The sequence below is a fragment of the Cricetulus griseus genome, chromosome 2, assembly GCF_003668045.3.
Source record: "Cricetulus griseus strain 17A/GY chromosome 2, alternate assembly CriGri-PICRH-1.0, whole genome shotgun sequence".
Lineage (NCBI taxonomy): Eukaryota > Metazoa > Chordata > Mammalia > Rodentia > Cricetidae > Cricetulus > Cricetulus griseus.
In genome coordinates, this window is record NC_048595.1 from 35,969,376 (window position 1) to 35,997,290 (window position 27,915).

The 27,915-nt window shown below is 39.5% G+C and overlaps 1 protein-coding gene across 8 annotated transcripts in view; it reads left to right on the top strand.

The window, feature by feature from the left end:
• The window catches only part of Mast2 (microtubule associated serine/threonine kinase 2), a 141,630-nt gene that overhangs the window by 72,441 nt on the left and 41,274 nt on the right, over window positions 1-27,915 (top strand). For 5 of the 8 annotated variants that reach the window (XM_027402541.2, XM_027402537.2, XM_027402538.2 and 2 more), the window contains exons 5-6: window positions 6,481-6,675; window positions 26,501-26,592. In XM_027402541.2, coding sequence (XP_027258342.1) covers window positions 6,481-6,675; window positions 26,501-26,592 — 287 coding nt within the window. The remainder of the gene's footprint in view (window positions 1-6,480; window positions 6,676-26,500; window positions 26,593-27,915) is intronic. The other 3 variants (XM_027402542.2, XM_027402543.2, XM_027402544.2) reach the window with 1 other exon arrangement.

Consider the following 27,915-nt stretch of genomic DNA (forward strand, 5'->3'; position numbering starts at 1 on the left):
TGAGCCTGTGCGTACCCCTAGACACTCCCCCTACACTGCCCTATAAGATCTTTATCCCGTGGTTTCTCAGGGTCATTTATTTCCCCAGCCATCCGCCATGATGGGTGGACAAAAGATCCGAGCTAATGGGGTTAGCTCGTTAAACAACCGCAAGAAAGCTTCTTTTGGTTTGCATGAAGTCCTTGCCTCTGGTGGCTGGGGTCTCCGCATTCCCAAGTGGTCATCCCGGTGTCTCACCCCGTGGGGGGTCTTTCAACATCAGTTGTATTTGTGATTCCCAAGAGGATACATGGCATGGGTTATTTTGTCTTTTCTGCTTAGTCATTATTCTTAGAATTCTCTCTCTTTCTGAAGTTTCCAGGTTTGTTGTGTTTTAAATTTTTTATTTCACATTAATGGCATTCTGGTTGTTTTCTCTCCATACCTTTAAGGAGGGGGTGTGTGTGATCATCTTCCCATCTGAACAATTAGTTCTTGGGTAGAATTTTAGCATTCCATTGTGCCAGTGTATATGTTTAGGTCTTGTGACAGAGGTAGCTTCATTTCTTTAAGGAGCTTAGTTTTTGTTTGTACTGTTAGGCCCCCGAAAAACTCAAGTATCCGGGGTCCCACGCCACGTTCGCGGTCACCCCAATCACCAGGCGGATTCGAGAGCTTGCTGCAAACTGCACGAGGCTTTATTGTAATTTAACGAGCTAACCCCATGTTAGCTTGGGTCTTTCACCCACCCGCCATGGCGGATGACTAGCAAAGACCGCTCCTATGGGCTCCCAAAAGATCTTATGGGGCAGCATAAGGGGAGTGTCTAGGGGTACGCACAGGCTCAGGATTGGTGTGCCTCCAGGCTTGGAGGGCTTGCCCTGTGTTGATTGGTCAACTGGTTGTTATGGCCCATAGGCCCTCCCAGGGTGGTTGCTATGCTCTCTACGTCATTGCTGTGCGCTTGTCCGTAAAGCACACCCAGGGTCGTAAAGCACAGCGCCACCAGCTAACTTCTGATTGGTTCCTTGTCATGAGACAGACATCTGATCTCTAAGTGACTAAGGTAGGTTTATGGCAAGCACGTGTTCGGCTGTTATGGCTGCCAAAAGGGAAGCCGGTTCCTTCAGTACTATTTAGCAGATCTCTAAAGTGAATGATATCTCCCACAGGCCCTTTCTCCCTAATCTGAGTGATAACATAGTCTGCAACTATTTCTATGAATTTCATTTGCTGTCCTACCACATTTGAACTCTGTTAGTTCAATAAAGTGTTAGGGTCTTCCAATCTGGCAAAGGAACAGGCATATTGGTACATGGACTCCAATGCCAATAAACAGTATTTTGTCTGGGGATGTATTATGCCAGGGCCCGGCTTGTACCAGTCCCAAGATACAGAGGCTATCTATTCTGGACTGATGGAGCTTCTATCAGAGCCAGCTGAATGGCACACCTAAACAGTCCCTAGGCACATAAACAAAACCCTCAGAACAGGTTCTCACCCAGGGCCTAGGTCTGTTGTTATGCAAACTAGGAGACATTCTCCACTGAGGCCAAGCAGTCCAACAGTAATTAGCTGGACATCTGAAAGACAATGTGAAATTTGAGCTCCTGGGAATCCAGCAGAGATTTGAACCCCAAAACTTTATAATCGATAATTTTTGGGCCCCTACAGTATTAAACTCTGGATCTGGATTAAAAGTAGTATCCTCTTTGAGGTTAAATAAAGGACATAAGATATGACTTAATAGTCTCTAAAGATCATAAATATTTTCCATTTTCAATATTATTGAAGAAACTCAATGTTGTGTTGATTTTCCTGAAGTTATTAGTGCAAAGCAATAGAGAGAAAAACTTCTTTGCTGTTGTTGTAAAACAGTTTTACTGAAAAGTGTAGCTCAGAAATTTCTATCATTGTAGAGGCAGAGTGCTTTGGTTCAGAAACTGAAGGTAGGGATATTTTCGGCTAAGAAATTTCATACATAGGTTAACTAAGCATAAGAATTGAGGAGAGGTTGATTTTCAGTTTACCAATATGGCTTACTCTCCTGTTTGGTTTTAGGTTGCTATTGTTATTTGAAATAATGGGAATATTAATAGTACATATTTATTTATTTATTTTGGTTTTTCGAGACAGGGTTTCTTTTGTGTAGCTTTGGAGCCTATCCTGGCACTCGCTCTAGAGACGAGGCTGGCCTCGAACTCACAGAGATCCGCCTGCCTCTGCCTCCTGAGTGCTGGGATTAAAGGCGTTTGACACCAACGCCCAGCTAATAGTACATATTTTATAGGGCTTCTTTTAGCATATGGGAATTGCCTGGGAAGTACTTAGGTTTTAATCTACTGACTAAGCACTTTATAATGATCGATTTTTATGTCATTTTGGTTGAGATATTAAAGAACTGGAAAATATTGGGCAGAAACATTTTATTTATTTGGTTTTTTGAGACAGGGTTTCTCTGTGTGTAGTCCTGGCTGTCCTGAAACTTGGTTGGTAGACCAAGCTGGTCTCAAACTCAAAAAGTTATGCCTCTGCTTTGAAGTGCTGAGATTAAAGGCATGCTCCACCACTGCCCAGCTCAAATGTTTTAGTAACATTTTACATTACGTCTTATCATATGTTTGTACACATATTTTATATATTTTAGTAGTAATTGTAACAAACTAATTTCATAAAACAGCATTTAACCTTATTGTATATAATACTGTAACACACTATATTTTGTTTCCCCTTTTAAAAAATGGTTGACCCTACCCTCCTCCCTTGACTTGATGATTAACTAAACCTGCAGTTGCAGAAGCACTGGTTAGAGTATAAATTAATCTTTTGATGTTAACCTAGAAAACAGTTGGACATACTTTGCTGTGTAGATGAGTTAAGAACCTGTCACAGTTAGCTGGTACACTAGAGAAGGGATGAGACTTCTTACTCTTAAGCTCCTCACAGTTTCCTTTGATTACTTAGCTTTCTACAGGTCACGGTGTTTTTCTGATTTACTATTACTCAGGTGCATCTTCTTTAAAATAGGAAGATGTGTAATAGTAACCAACATCTCCACAGTTCTTTCTCTGTGTTGTGCAGTTTCTGTTTTACATATTATTCGTCTATATTGGATACCTTAATTATCTTAGTTTTACAGATGGAAAACTAAAGTATACATAAGTAGTTTACATTAAAGACCCCCTGTCCTGGAACTTGCTTTCTCACTTTGTAGACCAGGCTTGCCTTGAACTCACAGAGATCCGCCCATCCCTTTCTTCACCGTGCGCCACCATAGCCTGGCTACATTAAAGTCTTATATGTCTTTAATGTAAATGGTTTCTGTGGCAGTTAATAGATCAAATTACATTAGTTTCTGGGCTTACAATTATTTGTTTATATTATTTTGAAACAGGTCTTATTTTGCTTTGTAGGCAAAGATGACCTTGAATCTGATTTTTATGCCTCTACTTCCAAAGTCTAGATATTACCATGCCTGGATTTATTTTCTTACCATGTTTCTCACCAAGGTTATTGAAATGATAAGAGAATAATAGAAATGGAATAAAATTGATGCCAAAATTTTAAAGAATGTTAATATTTAAATTGGTCGGTTTTAGAATTTGAATAATGACTATGCTTAGAATCTTAAAATTAAAGTTGTGTTATCTTCCACCAGGCCTGGGTTTGAGAATGAATAACGTTGCCAAACTACCTACTTATTCTTAGCTCATTAAATTTACCAATTTGGGATCTGTAAGAGGCTTTCATCCAATCCCCTGCCCCCTGCAACAGCTGTTTGTATCCTGCCCTATTGCTGGCTCCAGGGTTAATAGTATTTCTGACACAGTGTGAGTTTTCAAGTTGGTATGTGTAATTTCTGCCAGAGCCTTTGCTGCTGCCAGGTCTGAGGGTGGGAGGGTACAGCTGATCTGAGGGGAAGGGTGCTTGTGACTATGAGGGAACAAGGTGCTCTCTGGGTCTCTGATTTGCTGCAGGCTGAGTGTGAATGATGTCAGGCATATCAGAGGACAGCTGATTCATTTAGGAACTGGAACTTTTCCCTCTCTTGGGCTCTTGGTTTTTGTGAGGGGATTCTGACTGCCAATCTGGTTAATTTTTTTAAAGAAAAATACCTTACTGTTACCCAGAATTTTTGGGAACCGTTTTAGGTTTTCACTGGCTAAAATGCCCCTTATGTGAGAGAAGTGTCTGCTGAGATTCCAGTGTGAGAGGCAGATCTTGAGTAGGCAGGAGAATGATGAAACGGAGGAGAGAGAGACTGGGAGCACCGTGCCTTCGGATTCAGTAAGGAGGTTGGGGTCTCTGACTCGGAAACTGGCAGATGTCAGAAAAAGAACCAATGCCAAGTTAACTCCTTCATTTGCTTGGATGAAGACTCTGTCTTGGAAATGTCTGTTAGGAAGAGGGTGGAGCTGACTTTGTCAATTCAAGGTCAAAAGAGTGGTCCTGTGGCTTTTTTGGATTCAGATGTAATTTTAGGGTTCCTAGATGCTTGGGGAACATGGGTTAACAATAATCATAGTTTTCCCCTTGCCTTGAAAGCAGGTCTTAAAGTTATTGTTAAAGTTGAAAATAAAAGCCTTAAGAATGAGAAAAAAATAGGAAATGAAAAGCATTCCTTCTTTGACCCAGGGTGTAGGGGGAATACATTTCTGCCCTTGGCCGGTCACCTCCTAATCTCAGGTCTCCCTTGCAGATCCAAGTGGGATTCTTTGCCTTAAATTCTGTTTCTCCTTGGCTTACACAGAAACTATGAGGCGACGATTTCAGAGCTGAGAAATGAGGGGAGTTCTATTTTCAGGGTGGTTTCCCCAAGATCTGCTCAGGGTTATGAGAAAATCATTGAGTAAGTCATGGATGAGGAAAGAATCCTAGTGTCCTTGTCTTCTCAGTATGTTTGAGCTATGCCTTAAATACCAGAGTTGAGGGGAGCACACCCTCTTCCTGGGCATTTGAGTGCTCACAGTGACTTTTTGTAGGTTGAAGCCCTTAGCATGCTCATTCATTGAATTACTATTTCTACTAGTCCCTAGAAAATAGCACTCATTTGAATTCCAATTGGCATATTCATATACTTTAAAGAAAACAATAACAAAAACCCTAAAACTTGATTTACTAGAGACTAGAGTAAAAAGATCGAAAAGGGAAACATAAAGTAAATATGACTTGTTAGCTGAGTATGAATTCTTAAATGGAGTTTGTGAACTTCTAAAAATATACATAGTTAGCAATTATGATCTTTGAACATTGGTGCATTATATTGGGAGTCTTGTATCAGTTTTAGAGATGAATTTGAAAAGTAACCCTGATGAAGGAGCTAATAAGTAGTTTACTAATCCTTTATCTTTTATCCCCCTCCTCCCTCCCTCCCTTCCTTCTTTCCTTTCTTTTCTTTTTTTTAAAGACAGGAATTTTCTGTGTGGCCCTGGCTGTCCTGGAAGTCACTCTGTAGATCAGGCTGGGCTCAAACTTGCAGAGATCACCTGTCTTGGCTTCCCCTGTGTTGGGATTAAAGCCATGTGCTACCACCAGTGGCCACTGTTGTTCTTGTTACTCTTATTCTTTTTTTGTTCCCCAAACAATTCATTTTAGACTACAGCCTGTTGTAGTAAATTTAGGTATGCCTATAATTTATTTTACTCTTTTTGAGGCAGGGCCTTGCTATGTTGTTCAGGCTTGCTTTAAACTCCTGATTTTCCTGTATCAGCCACCCAAGCACTGAGATTATAGACATGTACCATTTGAGGCATTATATGTCCTTTTTAGACTACAGACTGTTGTATAATTATGTTCCAGATTAGTATTTAGGAGCAAAATAAAAATGAGATTGTTTTTACAGACTTTGATAATCCCGATAACATAGTCATTAAAGTGACTTAACTTCACATTATATGATAAGATTTAAGACTGTCAAGTATGGTGATGGGTGCTCACAATCCTAGCTCTGTGGGGGTCTGAAGTAAGGATACCACAAGATAGAGACCAGCTTGAGCAATTTAATCAGATGTCTCAAGAAGAAAGGTTTAAAAATTAAGCATTATTTTACAGAATAACAACAGAGTAGCTTATTGTAGGGTTTAATGAATCCTAACTAATATATGCAAGGGAAAATAAGTTAACATTTGTGAAAATTCAGGTATACCCATGATTTTTTGGGGGGAGGCATATGCCTAAAATGTATTTTTCTCTTTGGGGGAAGAGCCTGCCATGTAGCCCAGGCTGGTTTTAAACTCATGATCTTTATGTATCAGCTGCCCAAGCACTGAGATTATAGACAAGTACCATTTGAGGCATTATCTGTCCTCTGTGGCTTAGGTTTTAGTCAGTGTGCTGTTTGCCAGCATTGGTACTGGTGTAGAATATTTGAGAATGATTTTTGACCACTTTTTTCCAGACTCTTGCTTAAACTTAATTCACTTTGAATATGCTTCTTTTTGGTAGAGAAATTAACACTGACCCTGTTGTTGTTGTTTTTTTTTTACTATGATACCTTGTCAGAATCTCTACTCTTTGCCGAGGAGCCGACGTAAATCAGCACATGTTCTCACCCTCATCGGCTCCAGTCCTCTCCTTGGCTAAAGTCCCACTTAGTGCTGACTGTGTGCTGTCTACTTCTCCTCTTGTCTTTTTCTTGAACCCTCAAGCCCACAGCAGTCCCTGCAGTCCCTGTTCCAGCCGCACACTGCAGTGGAGGTAAGGAAGCCTGCAATGAATTGATTTGGTTATTGGCAATTGCTTTTGGTCTCATAGATAAAGTCTGTGCTTTGCTCCTTAGTAATGGGAAGAATTTGGTAAGAGGCTATAAAAGTCCTTCATGGATCTCTGCTATATTCAAATTTTCTGAAGAAAGTATAGGGTAGTATATTGGTAATAAGATATTTTTGTGGGCATCCTAACCCTGTGACTGTGACCATTTCATAACATGTCCATCTTTTATATAGCACAAATATATCTGCGTTATAGGGCCTAGAGAGATGGATCAGCAGTTAAGAGCACTTGTTCCTGTGGGGGATCAGGCTTTGATTCCCAGCATCCACATGATAGCTCACAACTGTAACGCTAGTTCCAGGGGAACAAGCAGGCATACAGGCAGAAGATTCAGATAAATAAAGTAAAATAAATGAATCATTATATACACACTCACACTTAACTCTAAAAACAGGCCAAATGATTTGTTCCAACTGATGAAAATCACTTTCCTTCTGTTTCTTTATTCTTTTCTTTTTATATATCCAACACTGTTTGAACATAATGCTGTTAGGCAGTGCATTAGGTACAGGAGACAAAGCAATGACCACAAAATGATGAAGTCCTGATTCTCAGAGAACTCGGGTTATAGTGGAAGAAGACAGAGTTAATGAGTGAATATGTAACACAATAGCAGGATAGAGGGAGTAGAAATACGAGGATCAGGGTTGACCACCCTTAGTGATAAGTTGACATTGAGAAAAGACCTCGGAGAAGTATAGCCAGGAGGAGGTGGTGCATGCCTTTAATCCCAGCACTTGGGAGACAGAAGCAGGACTCACTCTGTGTTTGAGACATGTCTGGTCTTCAGAACTCGTTCAAGGACAGAGAAACCCTATCTAAACAAACAAACAAAAGAGCAAATATACAAACAAAGAAAAATAGAAGTTGTCACAGAGCCCTGCTAAAGCTATTTACAGGAAGAGTCTTGAAGCTTAGGCAGTAAGCTGTCATGGGCTTGGTCTAGGACAGTGGTTTTTAGCCTTCCTAATGCTGTGACCCTTTAATACAGTTCCATGGCTGGGCATGGTGGAACACATCTTTACTCCCAGGACAGGGGAGGTAGAGGGAGTTGGGTCTCTGAGTTTGAGGTCAGCCTAGTCTACAAAGCAAGTTCGAGGACAGCCAGGGCTGTTTGCACAGAGAAACCCTGTCTCGAAAACAACAAAAAATAACAGTTCCTCCTGTCATGGTGATCCCCAACCATATTATTTAGTTGCTACTTCATAACTGTAATTTTACTACTATTAGAAATTGTAAATATCTGATACGCTGGATATCTGGTTTGACCCCCATAGGGGTTGTGACCCACAGGTTGAGAACCACTGGTCTAAGAGCTCCCTTCCTATGGATTTGTACAGCAGAGTTCCACAAAGCTGGTGTGCCATAAGCTAGGTGGGGAATACTGTGAAATGAGATGCAAGGAGTAATGTGGAGCTGGTCAGATTAAGTGGAGCTTTGAAGGCCAGTGTATGTGTATTTGTTTTTATGTGAGTGAGGTGAGTAGACATGAAATGGTTAAAGCACAAGAACTTATAAAGGTTCCTCTGTGACAGACATGGTGGCGCAATCCCAAAATCTTAGCACTTGGGAATTGGAAGCAAGGAAGGTCAGGAGTTCAAGGCAAACCTGGATACACAGTATGTGCATAAAGGCCACCCTAGACTACATAAGACATTGTCTCAAAAGTAACTAAAAGAGGGTTAGAGAGATGACTCTGTGTGTAAAGGTACTTGCAGCCAACCCTTATGACCTATGTTCAGTCCCCAGAACTTACATGGTGGAAGGAAAGAACTGACTACTGAAAGTAGTTCAACATAGTCCTTTGACTGCCACAAATATACAATAAAAAGTAAATAAAATAAAAATCAAATGTAAATAAAATTCTGGATATTGTTAGAATGTTGGTGCAAGTGAAAAGTGATCATCTTGGGGAAGTTATTTTTGTGGTTTGTATTAGTGTAGTATACCTACTTGTTTAAGAGGATCCATGCACAAGAGTCTGAAAATATGAATCCATAAATGTGCACTTGCATGTGAAGGCCGGAGTTAGTTGTTGGGTATCTGATTCAACCATTCTCTTATGTTTTAATACATAAGCTTAACCTCAAAACTCACAGATTGAGTTAAACTGTTTGGTTAGTGAATGAGTTCCAGGGATCTTCCTGCCTCCACCTTCCCAGCACTGCGATTGCAAGTCCATGTAGCCTCTCCTGGCCTTTGTATGGGTTGCTGGGGATCTAAACTCAGGTACTCAAGTTCACAGAGTAAGTACTTTATCCACTGAACCATCTCCTTAGACCCAGTGTGTTCTTTTAAAGGTATAATTGATAGGATTATATAATGGAGTGAGTATGGGATTCTAAGAAAAAGGTAAATTATGGATGGCTAAAGATTTTGGATGCAGTAACCAAAAAATAGAGTTAAGTAATAGATTCTAAAATTGCAGGAAAGCTAGTTACATAGTCAATGAGAGAGAAGCAGAAATCTAGGTAATAGGTAATATAATTAAAAATTAAGAACATTTTAATGATTTATGAAATCATCTGCGAATGCCTGTTGATAGAAAATGAAGACATGTCTAAGGACAGAGTGAGTCAGTAGTGTGACTTTTAGAGGGGAGGGAGAATCAGCAGACTGGGAAGTAACTGCTCAGCAAGAACCAAAAAGATACCTTGGAAGCCATTTGGGGGTAAAACTTTGTATAAGGAAGATTGATTAATGAAAATACATATAACAAGTTTTCTACTAGAAAAAATGTATCCAAGAAGTCAAAAGGTTAAGTATTTTTACCTACAGAGTGTTCAGATTTAAATGACATAATTTGATTTTGAACACCAAAATCTGCAGGTCTTGGGACAGTGTTAGACACTGGACAATGCCAGGAGCTTGACCTTGCCTTCAGGCGTCTCTTCATGCATGTGTGAGGTTGGCATGAACAGTGATGCCTAATTTGGGTCTAGTCTTGGCACATGACTTGGATTAGTTAACTCTGTAGTTTTAGAATACATAACCTTGAGCAGTATCTTACATTGATAGGCATAATGAAAATATGAATCTGCTGTTTTCTGGTAGACTTGTTTGCATGTTTGTTCACTGTATTCCTTTTTCCTATTTGGTGCAAAATGCTAGTTCAATGTATGACAAGTTTGTTTTGATTATTTACAGAATATCTTTTTATTTCTTTAGTTTTATGATTCTAGATGTACTTATTAAACCATTAGATCCTTTTAGGGATTACTTTTAATCTTTGGTGTGACCTGAACAGATTTTGGAACTCATTTCCCCCCTTTTGAGGTATACTTTCTGAGTATTCTTCTTGTTTCTATGCATTGTAAGTTTTTGCAGTCAGGTTGGTGGGAATGTGGAGTGTTGTCTGCGTGTGTGAGGAGTATGCCACCTGCTTGATTTCTCTAGCAGTTTCCTTATTCTTATTCAGTGATTAGTTCTCATCTAAAGCCAACTGTGCTTTGCAGATTTCCATAGTTCTTTCTGTAGCTGTCTTCCTTCTGGTACTCTGTCTTGAAAATTCTAGCCAACTTATCCTCTCCAAATTCTGTCTCCTCAAAGAGATTTTTGGGCTCTTTTTGTATATCTCATGTGTTGCTTCCTAGAAATATTCTCTAGGTAGTGAGCTGAAGCAATCTTAGTGCTTATTCTCTAAGTTTCCCTCCTGTTGAATGTTGTTTTTCATATTTTCCCTGATTTTATTTTAAATGGGTCTGACTATGTTGCCTAGCCTGGCCTTAACCTTATAGAGTTAAGTGATCCTTCAGCCTCTGTGGTGATATCTTTCTTTTTTTAAAAAATAATTTATTTAACTTTATTTTATGTGTATTGGTGTGAAGGTGTCAGATCCCCTGAAACTGAAGTAACAGACAGATGTGAGCTGCCATGTGGGTGCTGGGAATTGAACCCGGGTCCTCTGAAAGAGCAGCCAGTGCTCTTAACCACTGAGCCATCTCTCCAGCCCCGAAAGATTATTTATTTGTATTTTATGTACATCAGTGTTTTGCCTGCATGTATGTCTGTGTGAGGGGATTGGACCCCCTGGAATAGGAATTACAGACGGTTGTGAGTTTCCAAGTGGATGCTGGGAGTTGAATCTGGGTCATTTGGAAGAGCAGCCAGTGCTCTTAACCACTGAGCCATCTCTCTAGGCTGGTGATATCTTTCTTGTACAAATAAAGTCTGTCTGGGGGTCTGAGAATGGAGCTTGCCACCAGCTAACCATAGAGGTCTGGAGGTCTGTACAGACAGACAGGAAGTGACATAGCTGCACAGAAACAGGATATAAGCAGGGAGAAACAGAAAATTGCTTAGGAGCTAAGGTGTGTTGTGGCTTGCTCCTTCTCTCTGATCTTCCCTCTATATTTGACTCTGGTCTTTTATTATCTAGACCAATTAAGATCTCCCTTTTACAAGCTTCAGCCTCCTAAGTAGTTGGGATGGAAGTACAGCTGTATACCACCATACCTGGCTAATTGTTGCTTGGTTTGTTGGTTGGCTGGTTGGTATTAAAGACACAAAAGTTAATCTGATTAGTTTCTTCATCATCTTCAAGAACAAAAATCTAATATTCTTAATATGTGAGCTCATGTTTCTGATATCAGATATTGATATTTGACTGATGCACACATTTGTTAAACCTAGAAGAAATGTACCACGTTCTTTTTATTGTGTTTTATCATGCTTTATCAAGAAAAGCTGTGAGGCTGGACCTTGCCTATACATTTCCAATTCTTGGGACGTGAAGCCAGGAGGATTGGCATTCAAAGCCAACTATGAGACCTTGCTTAAAATGAAATGAAATTAAAAATAAAAAGCAAGAAAAGGCTGAGAAATAAAATCACTAAAGAATAAGAGTATGTGCTATTTGCTGAGATTTGTTTGTACTGAACATTTCTAAGTGCTTTATATGTATTGGTTGATTTTCTGTCCTCAAAGGATAGCTAATGTAAGTAATAAATAACACAAGTGATAGATAACACAAAGTGGTGGTTGTTTCTCTATTTAGTCACTTACCTACCTGTAAATTAACTGGGAACAGAAGTTTGGTATTCGCAACTTTGTGAGACACAGAAGTCAGTTTTTAATTGCTACAGCTCTCTTGATTTGCATCAAGAATTTTTTTGTTGTTTTTTTCTTTTTTGTTGTTGTTTTGTTGTTTTGTTTTCGAGATAGGGTTTCTCTGGCTGTCCTGGAGCTAGTTCTGTAGACTAGGCTGGCCTCCAACTCACAGAGATTCATCTGGCTACAGCAAGAAATCTTTGTGAGAGTGATAATTGGTATTTGAGGGACTCTTTCTTTTTCTTTTTTTTTGCTGGGGGTGTGTTTCGAGACAGGGTTTCTTTGTAGCTTTGGAGCCTGTTCTGAAACTCACTTTGTAGCCCAGGCTGGCCTCAAACTCAGAGATCCACCTGTCTCTGCCTTCTCAAGGTGGGAATTAAAGGCGTGTGCCACCACTGCCCAGTATTTGAAGGACTCTAGCTTTAGCTCACTTCCTGTTGCTTGGCAATTCCTTCCATACAGCATCTAACAACAGTCCCTTTAGTTTTGAATTTCATCAACAGGTAGTTTCTTTCTGAAGCTTGCAGTCATTGATGACATTTCAGTCCACTGGTACCTCCTGTATCACAGGTGGAAGAGACTTCCCATAGACTTATATGGCAAATGTATAGGTGCTCCAAAATGAAGCAAATTTTGAAGCCTGTGTTTTGATAGTATCAAGATAATTTTCTAAAATTAATCATCAAAGACAGTATTACCTAGATACCCAAAGTGAGTAAGAATACAAAGAAAAAACAGAAAAGCACAGACAAACTTATTTGAACAAATTGGAAAAATTTGCAGTAAAATTGTTTCTTATATTGTTTTTAAGACAGGGTCTCACTGAGTAACTTTGTCTGGCCTGATGCCAGACATATGTAGACTAGGCTGGTCTCAAACTCATAGAAATCTGCCTGTCTGAGCCTCCTAAGTGCTGGGATTAAAGATGGGTGCCACCATTCCTGGGTCACAGTTAAATTTTTGTAAATTAAATGCAAGACTCGGTACCATGACACAATTGCTTTCATCTCAGGGATCCAAGCTTGACTTAATATACAGAAATTAGGAAATACAGTACAAAACATCAGGTTAAGATAAATCTAAAATGAGGAACAGCACAAGGATACCCACTTTCTCTGTCTTAATATCCCATTCAGAGGATGAAGACATACATATTAGTAAGTATAATTTCCTTGTTTACAGATGACATGATTCTGTTTTTCTTTACTGTTTGTGTGTGTGTGTGTATGTAAGATGCATATGTGCCATGACACACATATTTTTAGAACAAAACAATGTAATACAGACAGACTACATGTAACCCACTAAAGCCAAGACACTATGCATCCCATTACAGAACAAGCTGAGACCCTTCCTCATGCCCTAATGCATTCAAGGATCAGTTTCTGAATAATGTATACTTCCTATGCACATTTTATAACCATGATATATACATTAATCCATTAAATTCATAAATACAGCCACCTGATTCATAACTTTAATTCATATTTGAGCTACTGTCCCAGTAAAGTCTTACAGCCCAAAGATCTAATCCAGTATAACCCAAAAAATAAAGGAAATGAGAACAAAAGTAGATAAGTAGGATTATGGTAAATGAAAAAGCTTCAGGCTGAGTGGTGGTGCACGCCTTTAAACCTAGCACTCTGGCCGCAGAGGCAGGTGGATGGATGTGAGTGTGAAGCCTGGTCTACAAATTGAGTTTCAGGACAGTCACGGCTGTTACCCAGAGAAAAACCCTGTGTCAAAAAACAAAGCAATTCAATTCAAATTATAAGACAAAATTTTATAATAAGAGAGTGATATAAAAAATATACAAGAGGTGGACTGGAGAGATGGCTCAGAGGTTAAGAGCATTGACTGCTCTTCCAGAGGATACGGGTTCAATTCCCAGCAACCACATGGTGAATCATAACCATCTATAATGAGATCTGATGGCCTCTTCTGGTGTGCAGGCAAACATGCTGACAGAACACTATATACAGGATAAACACATAGATTAAAAAAAAAAAACAAAACAAAACCAGAGGATAAAATTGTTCAAGAAATGATAACTTCAGAATTAAAAAAAACAAGAAAAAAGAAAAACAAGAGGAAGCTGGGCAGTGGCAATGCATGCCTTCAATCCCACTTGGCAGCAGAGGCTGGTGGATCTCTGTGTGTCCCAGGCCAACCAGGTCTACAGAGTGAGTTCCAGACAGTAGGGCAACACAGAGAGACCCTGTCTTTTTTTTTTTTTTTTTCTCTTCTCGAGACGGGGTTTCTCTGTGGCTTTGGAGACTGTCATGGAACTAGCTCTTGTAGACCAGGCTGGTCTCGAACTCACAGAGATCCACCTGCCTCTGCCTCCTGAGTGCTGGGATTAAAGGCGTGTGCCACCAACACCTGGCGACACCCTGTCTTAAAAAACAAAATAACCGCTGGGCGGTTCCATCCATTTGCCTGCAAATTTCAAGATTCCATTGTATTTTTTCTGCCGAGTAGTACTGCATTGTGTAATTGTACCACATTTTCTCTATCCATTCTTCAGTTGAGGGGCATCTAGGTTGCTTCCAGGTTCTGGCTATTACAAATAGTGCTGCTATGAACCTAGTTGAACATATGTCTTTATTGTATGAATGTGCATTCTTTGGGTATATGCCCGAGAGAGGAATTGCTGGATCTTGAGGTAGACTGATTACCATTTTCCTGAGAAACCACCATACTGATTTCCAAAGTTGGTTGTACAAATTTGCCCTCCCACCAGCAATGGAGGAGTGTTCTTCTTTCCCCACATTCTCTCCAGCATAGACTGCCATTGGTGTTATTGATTTTAGCCATTCTGATAGGAGCAAGATGGCATCTCAGAGTTGTTTTGATTTGCATTTCCCTGATGGCTAAGGATGTCTAGCACTTTCTAATGTGTTTTTTTAGCCATTTTAGATTCCTCTGTTGAGAATTCTCTATTTAGTTCTGCACTCCACTTTTTACTTGCATTTGGTATTTTGGTGGCTAGCCTCTTGAGTTCATTGTATATTTTGTGATCAGCCCTCTGTCAGGTGTGGGGTTGATGAATATCTTTTCCCATTCTGTGGGCTGGTGTTTTGTCTTGATGACTGTATCCTTTGCCTTACAGAAGCTTCTCAGTTTCAGGAGATCCATTTATTAATTCTCGACCTTAATGTTTGTGCTACTGGTGCTATGTTCAGAAAGCGGTCTCCTGTACCAATTTGTTTGAGTGTACCACCTACCTTCTCTTCTAGGAGGTTCAGTGTGGCTGAATTTATGTTGAGGTCTTTGATCCATTGGGATTTAAGTTTTGTGCATGGCGATAGATATGGATCTATCTGCAATCTTCTACATGTCTGAATCCAGTTATGCCAACACCATTTGTTGAAGATGCTTTCTTTTTTTTTCCATTGTATAACTTTTGCCTTGTCAAAATTCAGGTGTTCATAGGTGTGTGATTTTATATCAGGGTTTTCAATTCGATTCCATTGGTCAACCTGTCTATTTTTGCGCCATTACCAAGCTGTTTTCAGGACTATGGCTCTATAATAAGAGCTTGAAGTCAAGGATGGTGATGCCTCCCGTAGACTCAAAGTTCTTACTATACAGGTCTTTCTCATTTTTGGTTAGTGTTACCCCAACTTATTTTATATCGTTAGTTGCTATTGTAAAGGGTGATGTTTCTCTGACTTCTTTCTCAGCACATTGATCATCTATATATAGTAGGGCTACTGATTTTTTTTTTTTTTGAGTTAATCTTATATCCTGCCACTTTGCTGAAGGTGTTTATCAGCTATAGTAGTTTCCTGGTAGAGTTTTTCCGGGTCACTTATGTAAACTATCATATCATCTGCAAACAGTGAAAGTTTGACTTCTTCCTTTCCAATTTGGATCCCCTTGATCTCCTTTTGTTGTCTTATTGCTGTAGCTAGAACTTCAAGTACAATATTGAAGAGATATGGAGAGAATGGACAGCCTTGTCTTGTTCCTGATTTTAGAGGAATCGCCTTGAGTTTCTCTCCGTTTAGTTTGATGTTGGCTGTTGGCTTGGTGTATATTGCTTTTATCATGTTTAGGTATGTTCCTGTTATTCCTGATCTCTCCAAGACCTTTTTCATGAAGGGATGTTGGATTTTGTCAAAGGTTTTTTCGGCATCTAGTGAGATGATCATGTGGTTTTTCTTTTTCAGTTTGTTTATATGGTGGTTTACATTGATGGATTTTCATATGTTGAACCATCCCTGCATTCCTGGGATAAAGCCAACTTGATCATAGTGGATGATTTCTCTGATGTGTTTTGGATTCGATTTGCCAGTATTTTGTTGAATATTTTGTGTTGATGTTCATGAGGGATATTGGTCTGTAATTGTCTTTTTTCGTTGTGTGCTTTGGGTGCCAAGATAATTGTAGCCTCATAGAAAGAGATTGGCAGTGTCCCTTCTGCTGCTGTTGTATGGAACAATTTGAGGAGTACTGGTATTCGCTCTTTGAATTTCTGGTAGAATTCTGCACAGAAACCATCTGGCCCTGGGCTTTTTTTGGTTGGTAGACTTTTGATGACTGCTTCTATTTCATTAGGGGTTATAGGTCTGTTTAAATTGCTTATCTGTTCTTGATTTAATTTTGGTAAGGGATATCTATCCAGAAAATTGTCCATTTCCTTTAGATTTTTGAATTTTGTGGAGTATAGGTGACCTGATGATTCTCTGGATTTCCTCAGTGTCCCCTTTTCATTTCTGATTTTGTTAATTAGCATGCTCTATGCCTTTTGGATAAAGGTTTGTCTATCTTGCTGACTTTCTCAAAGAACCAACTCTTTGTTTCATTGAGCTTTTTTGTGTTTTTTCTAGTTTCTACATTATGGATTTCAGTCCTCTGTTTGTTTATTTCCTGGTGTCTACTCCTCAGGGGAGAGTTTGCTTCCTTTTGTTTTAGAGCTCTACTATAAGTGTGTGAGTTTTATGTGTGATTTGAGCTTTAGTAATGTTTCTTTTATGAATGTGGGTGCCTTTGTATTTGGGGCATACATTTTTAGGATTGAGACTTCATCTTGATGGACTTTTACTGTGAGTATGAAATGCCCTTCTTCATCTCTTTTGATTGATTTTAGTTTGAATTCTAATTTGTTAGATATTAGGGTTGCTACACCAGCTTGTTTCTTGGGTCCATTTGATTGGAAAATCTTTTCCCAACCCTTTACTCTGAGGTACTGTCTGTCTTTGAAATTGAGATGTGTTTCTTGTATGCAGCTGAAGGGTGAATTCTGTCTTCATATTCATTCTGTTAGCCTGTATCTTTTTATAGGCAAGTTAAGACCATTGACATTGAGGGATTTTAATGAACATTGATTGTTGATTCTAGTTTGTTTTGGATTTGGCGGTGGTGGTGTTATTTATTGTGTGTGGATTTCCCCACTTTTTTTTTTTTTTTTTGGTGTTTGGTAAAGTGGGATTATCTATTGCCTATGGTTTTTTTGAATGTAGTTATTTTTGTTGGGTTGGAGTTTTCCTTCCAGTAATTTCTGTAGGGCTGGATTTGTGGGTATGTATTGCTTAAATCTGGTTTTGTCTTGGAATATCTTGTTTTCTACATCTATAGTGATTGAAAGCTTTGCTGGATACAGTAGTGTGGGCTGGCATTCATGATCTCTTAGCGTTTGTATAACATCTATCCAGGATCTTCTGGCTTTCAAAGTTTCCATTGAGAAGTCGGGTGTAACTCGGCTAGGTCTCCCTTTATATGTTACTTGGCCTTTTTCTTTATTCTGTAAGTTTGGTGTTTTGATTTTTTTGTTTGTTTTTTTCGAGACAGGGTTTTTCTGTGGCTTTGGAGGGTGTCCTGGAACTAGCTCTTATAGACTAGGCTGGTCTTGAACTCACAGAGATCCATCTGCCTCTGCCTCCCGAGTGCTGGGATTAAAGGCATGGGACACCAACGCCTGGCTTTGGTGTTTGATTATTATGTGTCGAGGAGACTTCTTTTTGTGGTCCAATCTATTTAGTCTTCTGTAAGCTTCTTGTACTTTCATAGACATATCCTTTAGGTTGGGGAAGTTTTCTTCTGTGATTTTGTTGAATATGTTTTCTGTACCTTTGAGCTATATTTCTTCACCTTCTTCTATACTTATTATTTTTAGGTTCCGCCTTTTCACAGTGTCCCATATTTCCTGGATATTTTGTGTTAGGGACTTGAGATTTTCTTTGGTCAATGACTGTATATGCTCTAATGAGTCTTCAACAACTGAGATTCTCTTCCATCTCTTGTATTCTGTTGGTTATGCTTACATCAGTGGTTCCTGATGTTTACCCAGCTTTTCTATTTCCAGCATCCCTTCATTCTGTGTTTTCCTTATTTTTAATTCTGCTTTCAAACTGTGAACTGTTTGAATTGTTTCCTTCACTTATTTGGTTGTTTTTTTTTTTTTTTTTTTTTTTTTCCCCCTCTTGGCTTTCTTTAGATTCTTTAAGAGATTTACTTCTTGAATTTTTTGGTTTGTCTTTTCCTCCATTTCATGTAATTTTTTGCTTGTTTTTTTCTTCTATTTCTTTAAGGTATTTTCTGGTTTCCTCTTTAATGGTCTCTATCATCTTCATAAGATAATTTTTAAGGTCCATCTCTGCGTTTGGCTTTTCAGTTCTTGCTGATGTGGAGTCCCTAGATTCTGGTGGTGTCACATTGGTCTTTCTGTTGTTGAGTGTGTTCTTACTCTGTTGTCTTCCCATCCCTTCTTCCAGTGGGTGTAGGTGGGGTCTCTCCCTCTCTCAGGTGGAGGGTAGAGGGTAGGGAGGGAGGACAAGGGTGAGTTGCATCCAGACTCAGGGTGGGCTATCCTGTCTGGGCAGGTCCACTCTTGTCCAGGGGGAGGCTCAGGAAGAAGTGAGCAGGGGGTGATGGGGGGGAGGCAGAGCATCGCCCAGACTCCGCTCAGGCAACAGGCAAGGGCAGAGGACGGAGGGAGGGCCTGTCACTATCGTTACATGTGCTGGTGCTGAAGTTACACCATTTTGTCCAAGGTTGTTTCTTCATGTTGGTCTCTATGTCACTATGATATGAGATATATATCTCATGTCATTCTTTTGAAAGCTTCTTTTTTGGTCCCATAAAGTATTCGTGTTTGGCTTATTTCTTACCTTCTCTTCTCTAGCCATGGATTTCGCTATTTCTGTAAAATGTATAGTTCTTGTGAGTAGAGAATGTTATTTAAAAGAAGTTACTGTTACTTAAGTACACTGTTTTAGGTAATGCGTACACATATCTTAAAACTCTTACTTGATATCTCAGATGCTTTCAATTCTGTCTCATTCTATCTTTTTGTAGTTTCTGTTTTATAATTCTTTTTTTTCTTCTTTAGCTAATGAGAACCTTGACTCCAGTTATCCTCAGTATTGTTCCTTACTTTTTTTCACTTTACATCTGATCTGTGTACCCACTGACCACATGTGTGTACAAAAGCTTTCCTTACCTTGTTGATTTCCAGCATTTGGTGACACACCAATACCACTGTTTTCTTTAAGTAGATAACATCTCAACATCTCTGTCAAGTATCTCACCACTTATCCTGATCCACATGACCACTGCAGGTATCTTATGGTTTCTTTTTGTTTGTTTGTTTGTTTATTTGTTTATTTGTTTTGGTTTTTCAAGACATGGTTTCTCACAGAGATCCATCTGCCTCCTAAGTGCTGGGATTAAAGGTGTGCACTACCACTACCTGGCTATTTTCTAAACTGAATTATTAAGGAAGGAAGGGGAGGAGAGAGAATTAAGTCCACTGAATGTACAAGTAAGTTGGGGCTGTGACTCATAGGTACAGGGTTTCAAAAAAAAGTAGGTTTTTAAGATATAATTTGCATATTATATAACACACCAATTATAAGTGATGTGGTTGTTTTTATATTTAGAGAAACAGACGGTTGTCACCATAGTCAAAGTGTAGTATTTATTTCCTTTTCTCGGGAAGTTCTCTTTTACCCATTTGTATTTAATCTTTGTGTTAGTCTTACCCCTAGGCAACAACTGACCTGATAGTTTATTTTATTTTGAGACTGGATCTCACTATTTAGTCTTGGCTGACCTGGAGCTCACCATGTAGACCAAACTGGGTTTGAATTTATAGAGATCTGTCTGTCTCTGGTATGCTAGGATTGAAGACATGTATTTGAACATTTCACATACATACACGTAATTGCTGTAGTGTTTTGATTCTAGCTTCTTTCATTTGAGTTACATGATTTTGTAGTTTAATCATTATTCCCTTTTTGCTATTCCCTTTTTTTTTTTTTTTTTTTTTTTTTTTTTTTGGACAGGGCTTCTTTCTTGCTTATACTGAATGAAACAGAAGTGATCTTTTCCTGATCCTAAAGGAACTAGCCAAGTGCTCAAATAGAAACTAGATCTCTGGGATTGGAAATTTGGAGATGCTTAAGGAATCTGCTGAGCATCCTGTCTGTACTATGCTGCTTCACAATCTAGTGATATTTCAGAGACTGTATGGTGTGCCTGAGACCCTGCTTCCACTGTCCATTGAGGTGACCACAGTGAGGCATGTAAGGTGAAATGCCAGGCCTCACTTGGACTGACCAAATATTTGTAGTTAGCAGCAGAGCATCAGCTCAGTGAACTTTCAGGTTACTTGTCATCAGTTGAGTTAGTATACCTGACTGTTCAGACACCAAGTACCTTTTTTTTTCATTGAAATGAAAGAATGATTGATCTTTCATTTGATCCTCTTCTAATCCTGGGGAAACAGCTAGAGCCTCTTGAAAGGGAGAAGTTAGCCAGGTGGTGTTGACGCAAATCGTTAATCCCAGCACTTGGGAGCCAGAGGCAGGCGGATTCTCTGTGAGTTGGAGGCCAGCCTGGTCTACAGAGTGAGTTCCAGGACAGGCTCCAAAACCCTGTCTCAAAGCCCCCACCCCCCCAAAAAAAATAGAAAGGGAAAAGTTAACCAGTTCCTTGTTTTAGATCTCAGCTAATCATGGCATCTGTACCAGAGTGTTTGACCTTTCTTCTCCCTCTTGTAGCTGTTAACAGATTAGCCAAGTGATATTATGTGTACCTTTGTTAAAAGGCATGTGACGTAGAAATATGATCTTTGGTGTTCTATATTTTATTTCAAAGTTTAAAGAAACAAATTTAGTTCAAATCAATTTATTCATCCCATGTTTCATGGGATTTTCATTTTTTAAAAAGATTTTATTTATTATGTATACAACATTCTGCTTCCATATATATCTCCACACCAGAAGAGGGCACCAGATCTCCTAAGGGATGATTGTGAGCCACCATGTGGTTGCTGGGAATTGAAGTCAGGACCTCTGGAAGAGCAGTCAGTGGTCTTAACCTCTGAGCCATCTCTCCAGCCCCAGGATTTTCATTTTTTTTACATAGTAAGTTTAAATATAATTTGATTTACATGTAACAGGTAAATACATATTGCCTTAATTTAGTCCTTATTGCAAATCATAATCATTAATTTATTAATTTAGTAAACATTTGAGAGCCTAGAGAGCCTACCTTACATTGTTCTTGGCCTTTAGCAACATGCAGTAAGCATAGCAAACATAAAAATCACTGTCCTCTTGAGAGTTTCAGAGCCTAATGGCAAAACAGACAGCAAAATAGATGAGTAAAATATTTGGTGTTAGGATAATGGTAAGTACTGTGGAGAAAACTATATCAGGAAAGGAGAATAGAGCTTTCGAGGGTTACAGTTTTAAACAAAATGCTTAGGGCAGTGTATCTCAACCTGTGGGTTGTGACCCCTTTTGTGGTCAAATGACCCTTTCACGGGGGTCACCTAAGACCATAAGAAAACAGATATTTAAATTCTGATTCATAACAGTAGCCAAATTTCAGTTATGAAGTAGCAATAAAAATAATTCTATGATTGGGGTCAGCACATGAGGAATTAAAGGGTCACAGCATTAGGAAGGCTGAGAGCCACTGACTTAGGGGGAAATTCACTAAGAATATATTAAACAGACCTAAAGGAGGGGTGTGAACTGGTGCAAAACATAATAAAGGTAATGTCATTTGTAGCAACCTTGAAGCATTTATTTTTCAGATTCATCCATTTTGTGAGTCAACAATTCCTTCCTTGCAATTGCTAAGTAATCTTTCACTGAGTAAAATGGTTGTGTACTAAGATTTTCCTTTCATGCTGGTGTTGGTGGCGCACGCCTTTAATCCCTGCACTTAGGAGGCTGAGGCAGGCGGATCTCTGAGTTAGAGGCCAGCCTGGTCTCCAGAACAAGTGCCAGGACAGGCTCCAAAGCCACACAGAGAAACCCTGTCTCGAAAAACCAAAAAAAAAAAAAAAAAAAAAAAAAAAAAAAAAAAAAAAAAAAAAAAAAAAAAAAAAACAGAAAACAAAAAAAGGTTTTTCTTTCAGGCATCAGTGGGTATGGATTTTTGTTTTGTTTTATTTTGTTTGGCTGCCCTAAATAATAATACTGAGTTCTGCTGTTTTCTTCCATTCTGATAATCTCTGCTTAATTGATAGTACATAACTTAGAACATTGATATGTAATGTAATTATTGTTTTAGCTTGGATTAGTATTACTATCCATTGTCTCACATTAGCTTTCTGTCTAGTTCAACTGCAATTCTTTTTTGTTTGTTTTGGATTTTTTTTCTTTCTTTCTTTTTTTTTTTCTTTTTGGTTTTTCGAGACAGGGTTTCTCTGTGGCTTTAGAGCCTATCCTGGAACTAGCTCTTGTAGACCAGGCTGGTCTTGAACTCACAGAGATCAGCCTACCTCTGCCTCCTGAGTGCTGGGATTAAAGGCGTGCGATACCACCACCCGGTTTTTGTCTTTGTTTTACGAGACAGGATTTCACTGTAGCTTTGGAGCCTGTCCTGGAACCTGCTCAGTAGACCAGGCTGCACTTGAACTCGAAAAATCCTCCTGCCTCCACCTCCCATGTGCTGCCACCGCCTGGCTTCAATTGTAATTCCTTTTGAGTCCATTTTTTCCCCTTTTTTGACAGCTTTTTTTTCATTTAAAAACATTTTAATTGTATTTACTATGGTGAGTGAGCACATGCATAATTGTGTCATAGCATACATATGGGAGGAGGTGTCAGAGGATAACTTTTAAGAGTCAGTTCTAACCGGGTGGTGGTGGCGCACGCCTTTAATCCCAGCACTCAGGAGGCAGAGGCAGGCGGATCTCTGAGTTCAAGACCAGCATGGTCTACAAGAGCTAGTTCCAGGATAGCCTCCAAAGCCACAGGGAAACCCTGTGTCCAAAAACAAACAAACAAAACCAAAAAACAAACAAACAAAAAAAGTCAGTTCTTAACTTGCACTATGAAACCCATGGGTTGAACTCCAGTTATTGTCAGGCATGGAGGCAAAACACTTTTGCCCACTGAGGCATCTCACCAGATCTCTTCTATTTGTTTATTTTTTTTTACAATATTTTGTATTAATGTATAGTAAAACAAACTTTACTTTGTCATTATTTATCCTCATACCATGTCATATTTAATGTAAAAGCTTTGAAGCTCATTTCTCTTACTTCTCTCAAACTTCAGTGCTGTAAATCCCAAGTTAATCATAATTCCTTTAAAAAATGTTCTTTAAGGGGCTGGAGAAATGGCTCAGTGGTTAAGAGCACTGACTGCTCTTCCAGAGAACCGGGGTTCAATTCCCAGCACCCACATGGCAGCTCACAACTGTCTGTAACACTGAAATATCTGACACCCTTCCACAGACATATGTGTGGGAAAAATACCAATGCACATGAAATAAAAATAAATCATTAAAAAATGTTCTTTAAATTCATTCTAAAAGAAACATGAGATTTATATTTATGCATGTTTCTAGTGGCTTCGTTTTGTGGTTATCTAGATTTGCATCTGCTATCACTTTCCTTTGCCCTAAGAAGCCTCATTTAAATAATTGTATGTTTATTTGGCTTATTTTTGAGAAATGTTCCCCACACATACTTGTTTATGTGTCCATAATGCCTCAGGTGCACAGGTTCCTTCAGAGGCCCAAAGAAGGCACTGGATTTCACTTGGATCTAGAGTTACAGGCAGTTAAAATCCCCTGGTATGAGTGCTGGGAACTGAACTCAGAGCCTGGGGAAGGACAGAAAGTGCTGTTGGCCAGTGTGCATCTCACCAGGAAGGACAGACAGCAAGTGCTGTTACCAGTGTGCATCTCACCAGGAAGGACAGACAGCAAGAGCTGTTATCAGTGTTCATCTCACCAGGAAGGGCCTTGTCATGTAGCCCAGACTGCCTATAAATTGTGATCCTCTTTCTGCATGCGGGTTTTTTAGGTTATCAGAGATAAAGCTCAGTCCTCAAAAGCAGAAATAAGAAATAGGGGTCCACCAAACTGAAAAGCTCCTGCATAGCAAACCATGCTGAGTCTATCATTTGTTCAGTAAAAGGCAGCGTTGGCATATGAGGGAAATTGGATTGACTGAGGATGATGTGTGGAGAGACATCCAATAGTATTTAAGCATAGTGTTAAGCCCCAAATCCGGAACCAGAATCACCACCACGAGACCGATTCTGATGCAAAAGCAGAGTCTTTATTTGAGAGTTAACTCTGGTCCTTTAGTCTGTGCCTGGCAGGCAGAAGTGGCAGCAGCAACAGGGGAGCAGAAGAGAACCAGAGCAGTGAGGGAAGTGGGGTTAATATAGTGTCCAGGCTAGAAGGAGGGACTTGGGGAACACCAAACATGCCTAGCTACAGGCTTGTGATTGGCTCAAATCCTCTAAAACTGCATAGTTACAGCCTGGGGATTGGCTCAAGCCTGTCTGGGTGGGGCTAGAAATTCCAAGCCCTCTGGATGGTGATTGGCTGCCCCCATGAAGTAGTGGGAATTCCCAGTCTAGGGGCTGAGGAGATTCCAAACCCAGTTCCAAGCCTGCCGGCCTGGGATTGATTAATTTTGAGTCAGGGGCAAAGACGGCTCCAATTCCAGGGCCAAACTCTGTTTCTTTATATAGTTCTTTTTGACTTTTTGGCTCCCATGCTAAGGCCTGGGCAAATTTCTTTTACATGTCCCAAATCTAGGGGCCAGGTCAGTTCTTTTGACGCTAGTTTCAGAGTTAGGGTATTTCTTTCCTGGTTGTATTCTCGGGGATAAAGTGTCTCTTTTGCTGGCTTGGGTCTCAAATCCAGGGTGTGTTTCTTTTGCTGGGTTGGGGCTTGGAGCCAAACCGTTCAGGGACTGTGTAGAGTGTAGATCAGGGATTTTCCGGGGCCTGGGTCTCTCACATAGCAAATATCTTCTTTCTCTCTACTCTTACCATTCTGTGGGATCTTGTGTCTCTGTCTTTCAGAACGTTCAGATCTCTTCTCAGGAGTCAACTTCCCTGGGTACATCTGCTTCCACTCCCAGATTCATTTCCTTTTTCTCCACCACTTCTTCCTCTTTTTCCTGTTTTCTCTCTTTCTTTCTATAGGGTCTGTTTATTCCTTGCTGCCTTCCTGGCACCTGGAACAGTGCCTAGTAAGTAAAAGGTAGTCTATTCAGTAAACATATTTCGATTATTCTCAATGGCAAATTGCCCTGATACTTTTTTTTCTTTTTTTAAGACGAACTCATTAGTAAGTAATACCAACAACCTGTGCAGGAAAGTTGCAGGCTTCTAACCTCATGGAATCCAACACTGTTTGTGCTTCTCTACACTTATCAGCTTCTCTAAGACTTTTCCACTATATGGAGCCTCTAATCTTTACTGGCTGTCTGGGATCATCATCCAAGACTCTTGCATGATTGCCAGCTGCTCTAAATGACATAGTTTTCACCATCTTCAGCTTTCATTTTTTTGCCCAGACTTTTATGTTGTTGCTTTGTTCTATTTTTCATTTACTTTTTCATTGACCATACTGGTCTTGATCTTGCTCTGCCTCATATGAGGATCCTGTCAGCCATCGGTGGGTGCGGGTGGATGGCCCATGGCTGGCAGGGGAAGCAGAGTTCTTAATGCCTGTTTTTGTTTTTCTTCCTGATGTTTTCAATGTTTCTTTCTGGTGTCTTTAAAAGATAGGCTGACTTTCAAATACATTTTAAGATTCTTTTTAGTAACAAATATGGCTTAAAATGGCTTTTCATCATGATCTGGTTTTCTCTGACCATAGGAAAAACAAGTTCATTGTTAACTTGTAAGGAAATTCAGTTTTACTGAATTGTCAACTCCAAAATGAGGATGTTAGGTAATTCATCAATTAACTATTTGTAAAAATAATAATTTAATAGTCTGTGTTAATTGGCTTCATTTTTTGTTTATGAGAAAAGCATTGCTTTTATGAGATAAAATCAGGATCTTTTGTGTATTTGTTCATTAATTTATGCTGATAGTCAAACTCAGGGCCTTGCATGTACTTGATAAGTGTCCTACACCAACCTAGATAATATTAATATTTTGACATGTATTTAATCCCAAAATGTAAGTTTACAATTTAGAACAAGATTATTGCCCTTACAGAAGGGCTTCTTCCAGAAGCAAACTTAATTAATAGTGGTGGGAAAATGGTAATCAAGACAAAAGTCAGGGCAGTGGCAAAAGTTATTTCAAAGTAGAGAACAGTGAATTATGAAGTCTGAGAATTTGACATTGTAATTGCTGAGCAGTAAAGTTTAAAGCACTGTAATGCTCAACCCAGGGAGTCATGCTACTCAGGTGCCTCATAATCTGCCACTTAAGGCCGTGGACAGGGTTATAACTGACATTTGTTTTTATTGCAGTTGTCGGACAAGTAACCGCAAGAGCTTGATTGTAACTTCTAGCACATCACCTACACTACCGAGGCCACACTCCCCGCTCCATGGCCACACAGGTAAGTGCTTGCAGGTTTTAAAAAGTTTAATAAAACATATCCACAGATACCAGGTTCCTTTCCTACTTCTCACATTGCCGATTGTCTGACTAATGCATATAGAGTTCATAGACTTACTTGCTTTTGACTCTTATATCTTCGTTGCCTTACAACATTCCTTCTAATCTTGTACATCTCTTGAAGCCATTGTGTCTTTTGATCCATGGGCCTCTGTTCTAATGTTTTTTCCCACATGTGGCTTTAGTTATCTTGGGTCACATGATGACCATCCAGTAGCACAACCTACTGTTGTGATTTTTTTTCTGGAGAGACATAATACTTACTTCTGCTCATCAAAGATAGGGATCCATGACAAACCAAAGTATGGGTACCACCTCATTGGTGAGCCAGTGAGTTGTATTGGGGTACTTACAGGCACAGAAATGGCTCAAGGATAGCTACATTACCAAAGCCCACCCCAGCACAGATGACAGCTCACAAAGGCTGGGATCCCAGAGCACAGGGCAGGCAACTCAGCAAGTTTGAGAATATCCTTTCCAAGTGATTTAGCTGGTCTAAACCTCTTCCAGGCAGCTTTTTTGCTTCTTTTAGGCAGCTGGTCTGGTCTCAGAGTCTTTGTAGCTTTGCTAGTTTGATAGTCATTTTTTATAGCTTAGCTTTGTTTGAGGAACTCTCATCTTTTATTGTTTCCTCTGGCAGGGAGGGCCCTAGTGCATCTGGTCAGTTTTAGGGACTTCCTGAAGCTATTTTGAATTGTTTACCTTCCCACTCTTAAGCTTCACTACAGGCTGGAATGTTTTGATCTTGGGGAAAACTGTTAAACAACACCTACCATGCCCATGAATCAGGTCAACAAGATTTTCCTACCCTGTGAGATTCCTGTTGTTTTCCCTGTTGAAACTCAAAGGAAGGATGTTTGCTTCATTTTGACATTGAGTTTTTCATATTAGAACTTAAACACATGACTTAGTGTAGTCAATATCAGCTCCGTCTAGAATATGAACTTTTATAATGTAAGAGCTGACTTACTTGCATCTGATTAAGAGAGAGACGCATTTACAGTGAGGTTAGCACTGACTCAGGCGTACACTGCTTCCTAGGAGAGAGTCAGAAGACCTCATTTGACTTAGCCAGATGCTTTGTTCATGGCTGGTATCATGAGAGTCAGACCCACCTTTGCTGAAAGATCTTTGGGGTACCCTGCAGTTCATTGTCAATGTTTACAACAGAACCTCTTAACATAGGGTTAATGGAAATGGAGCAGATTTGGAAGAAGTCATTTAAAGATTGTTTCCTGGATTTCCTAATCCTTGGGAACTATTA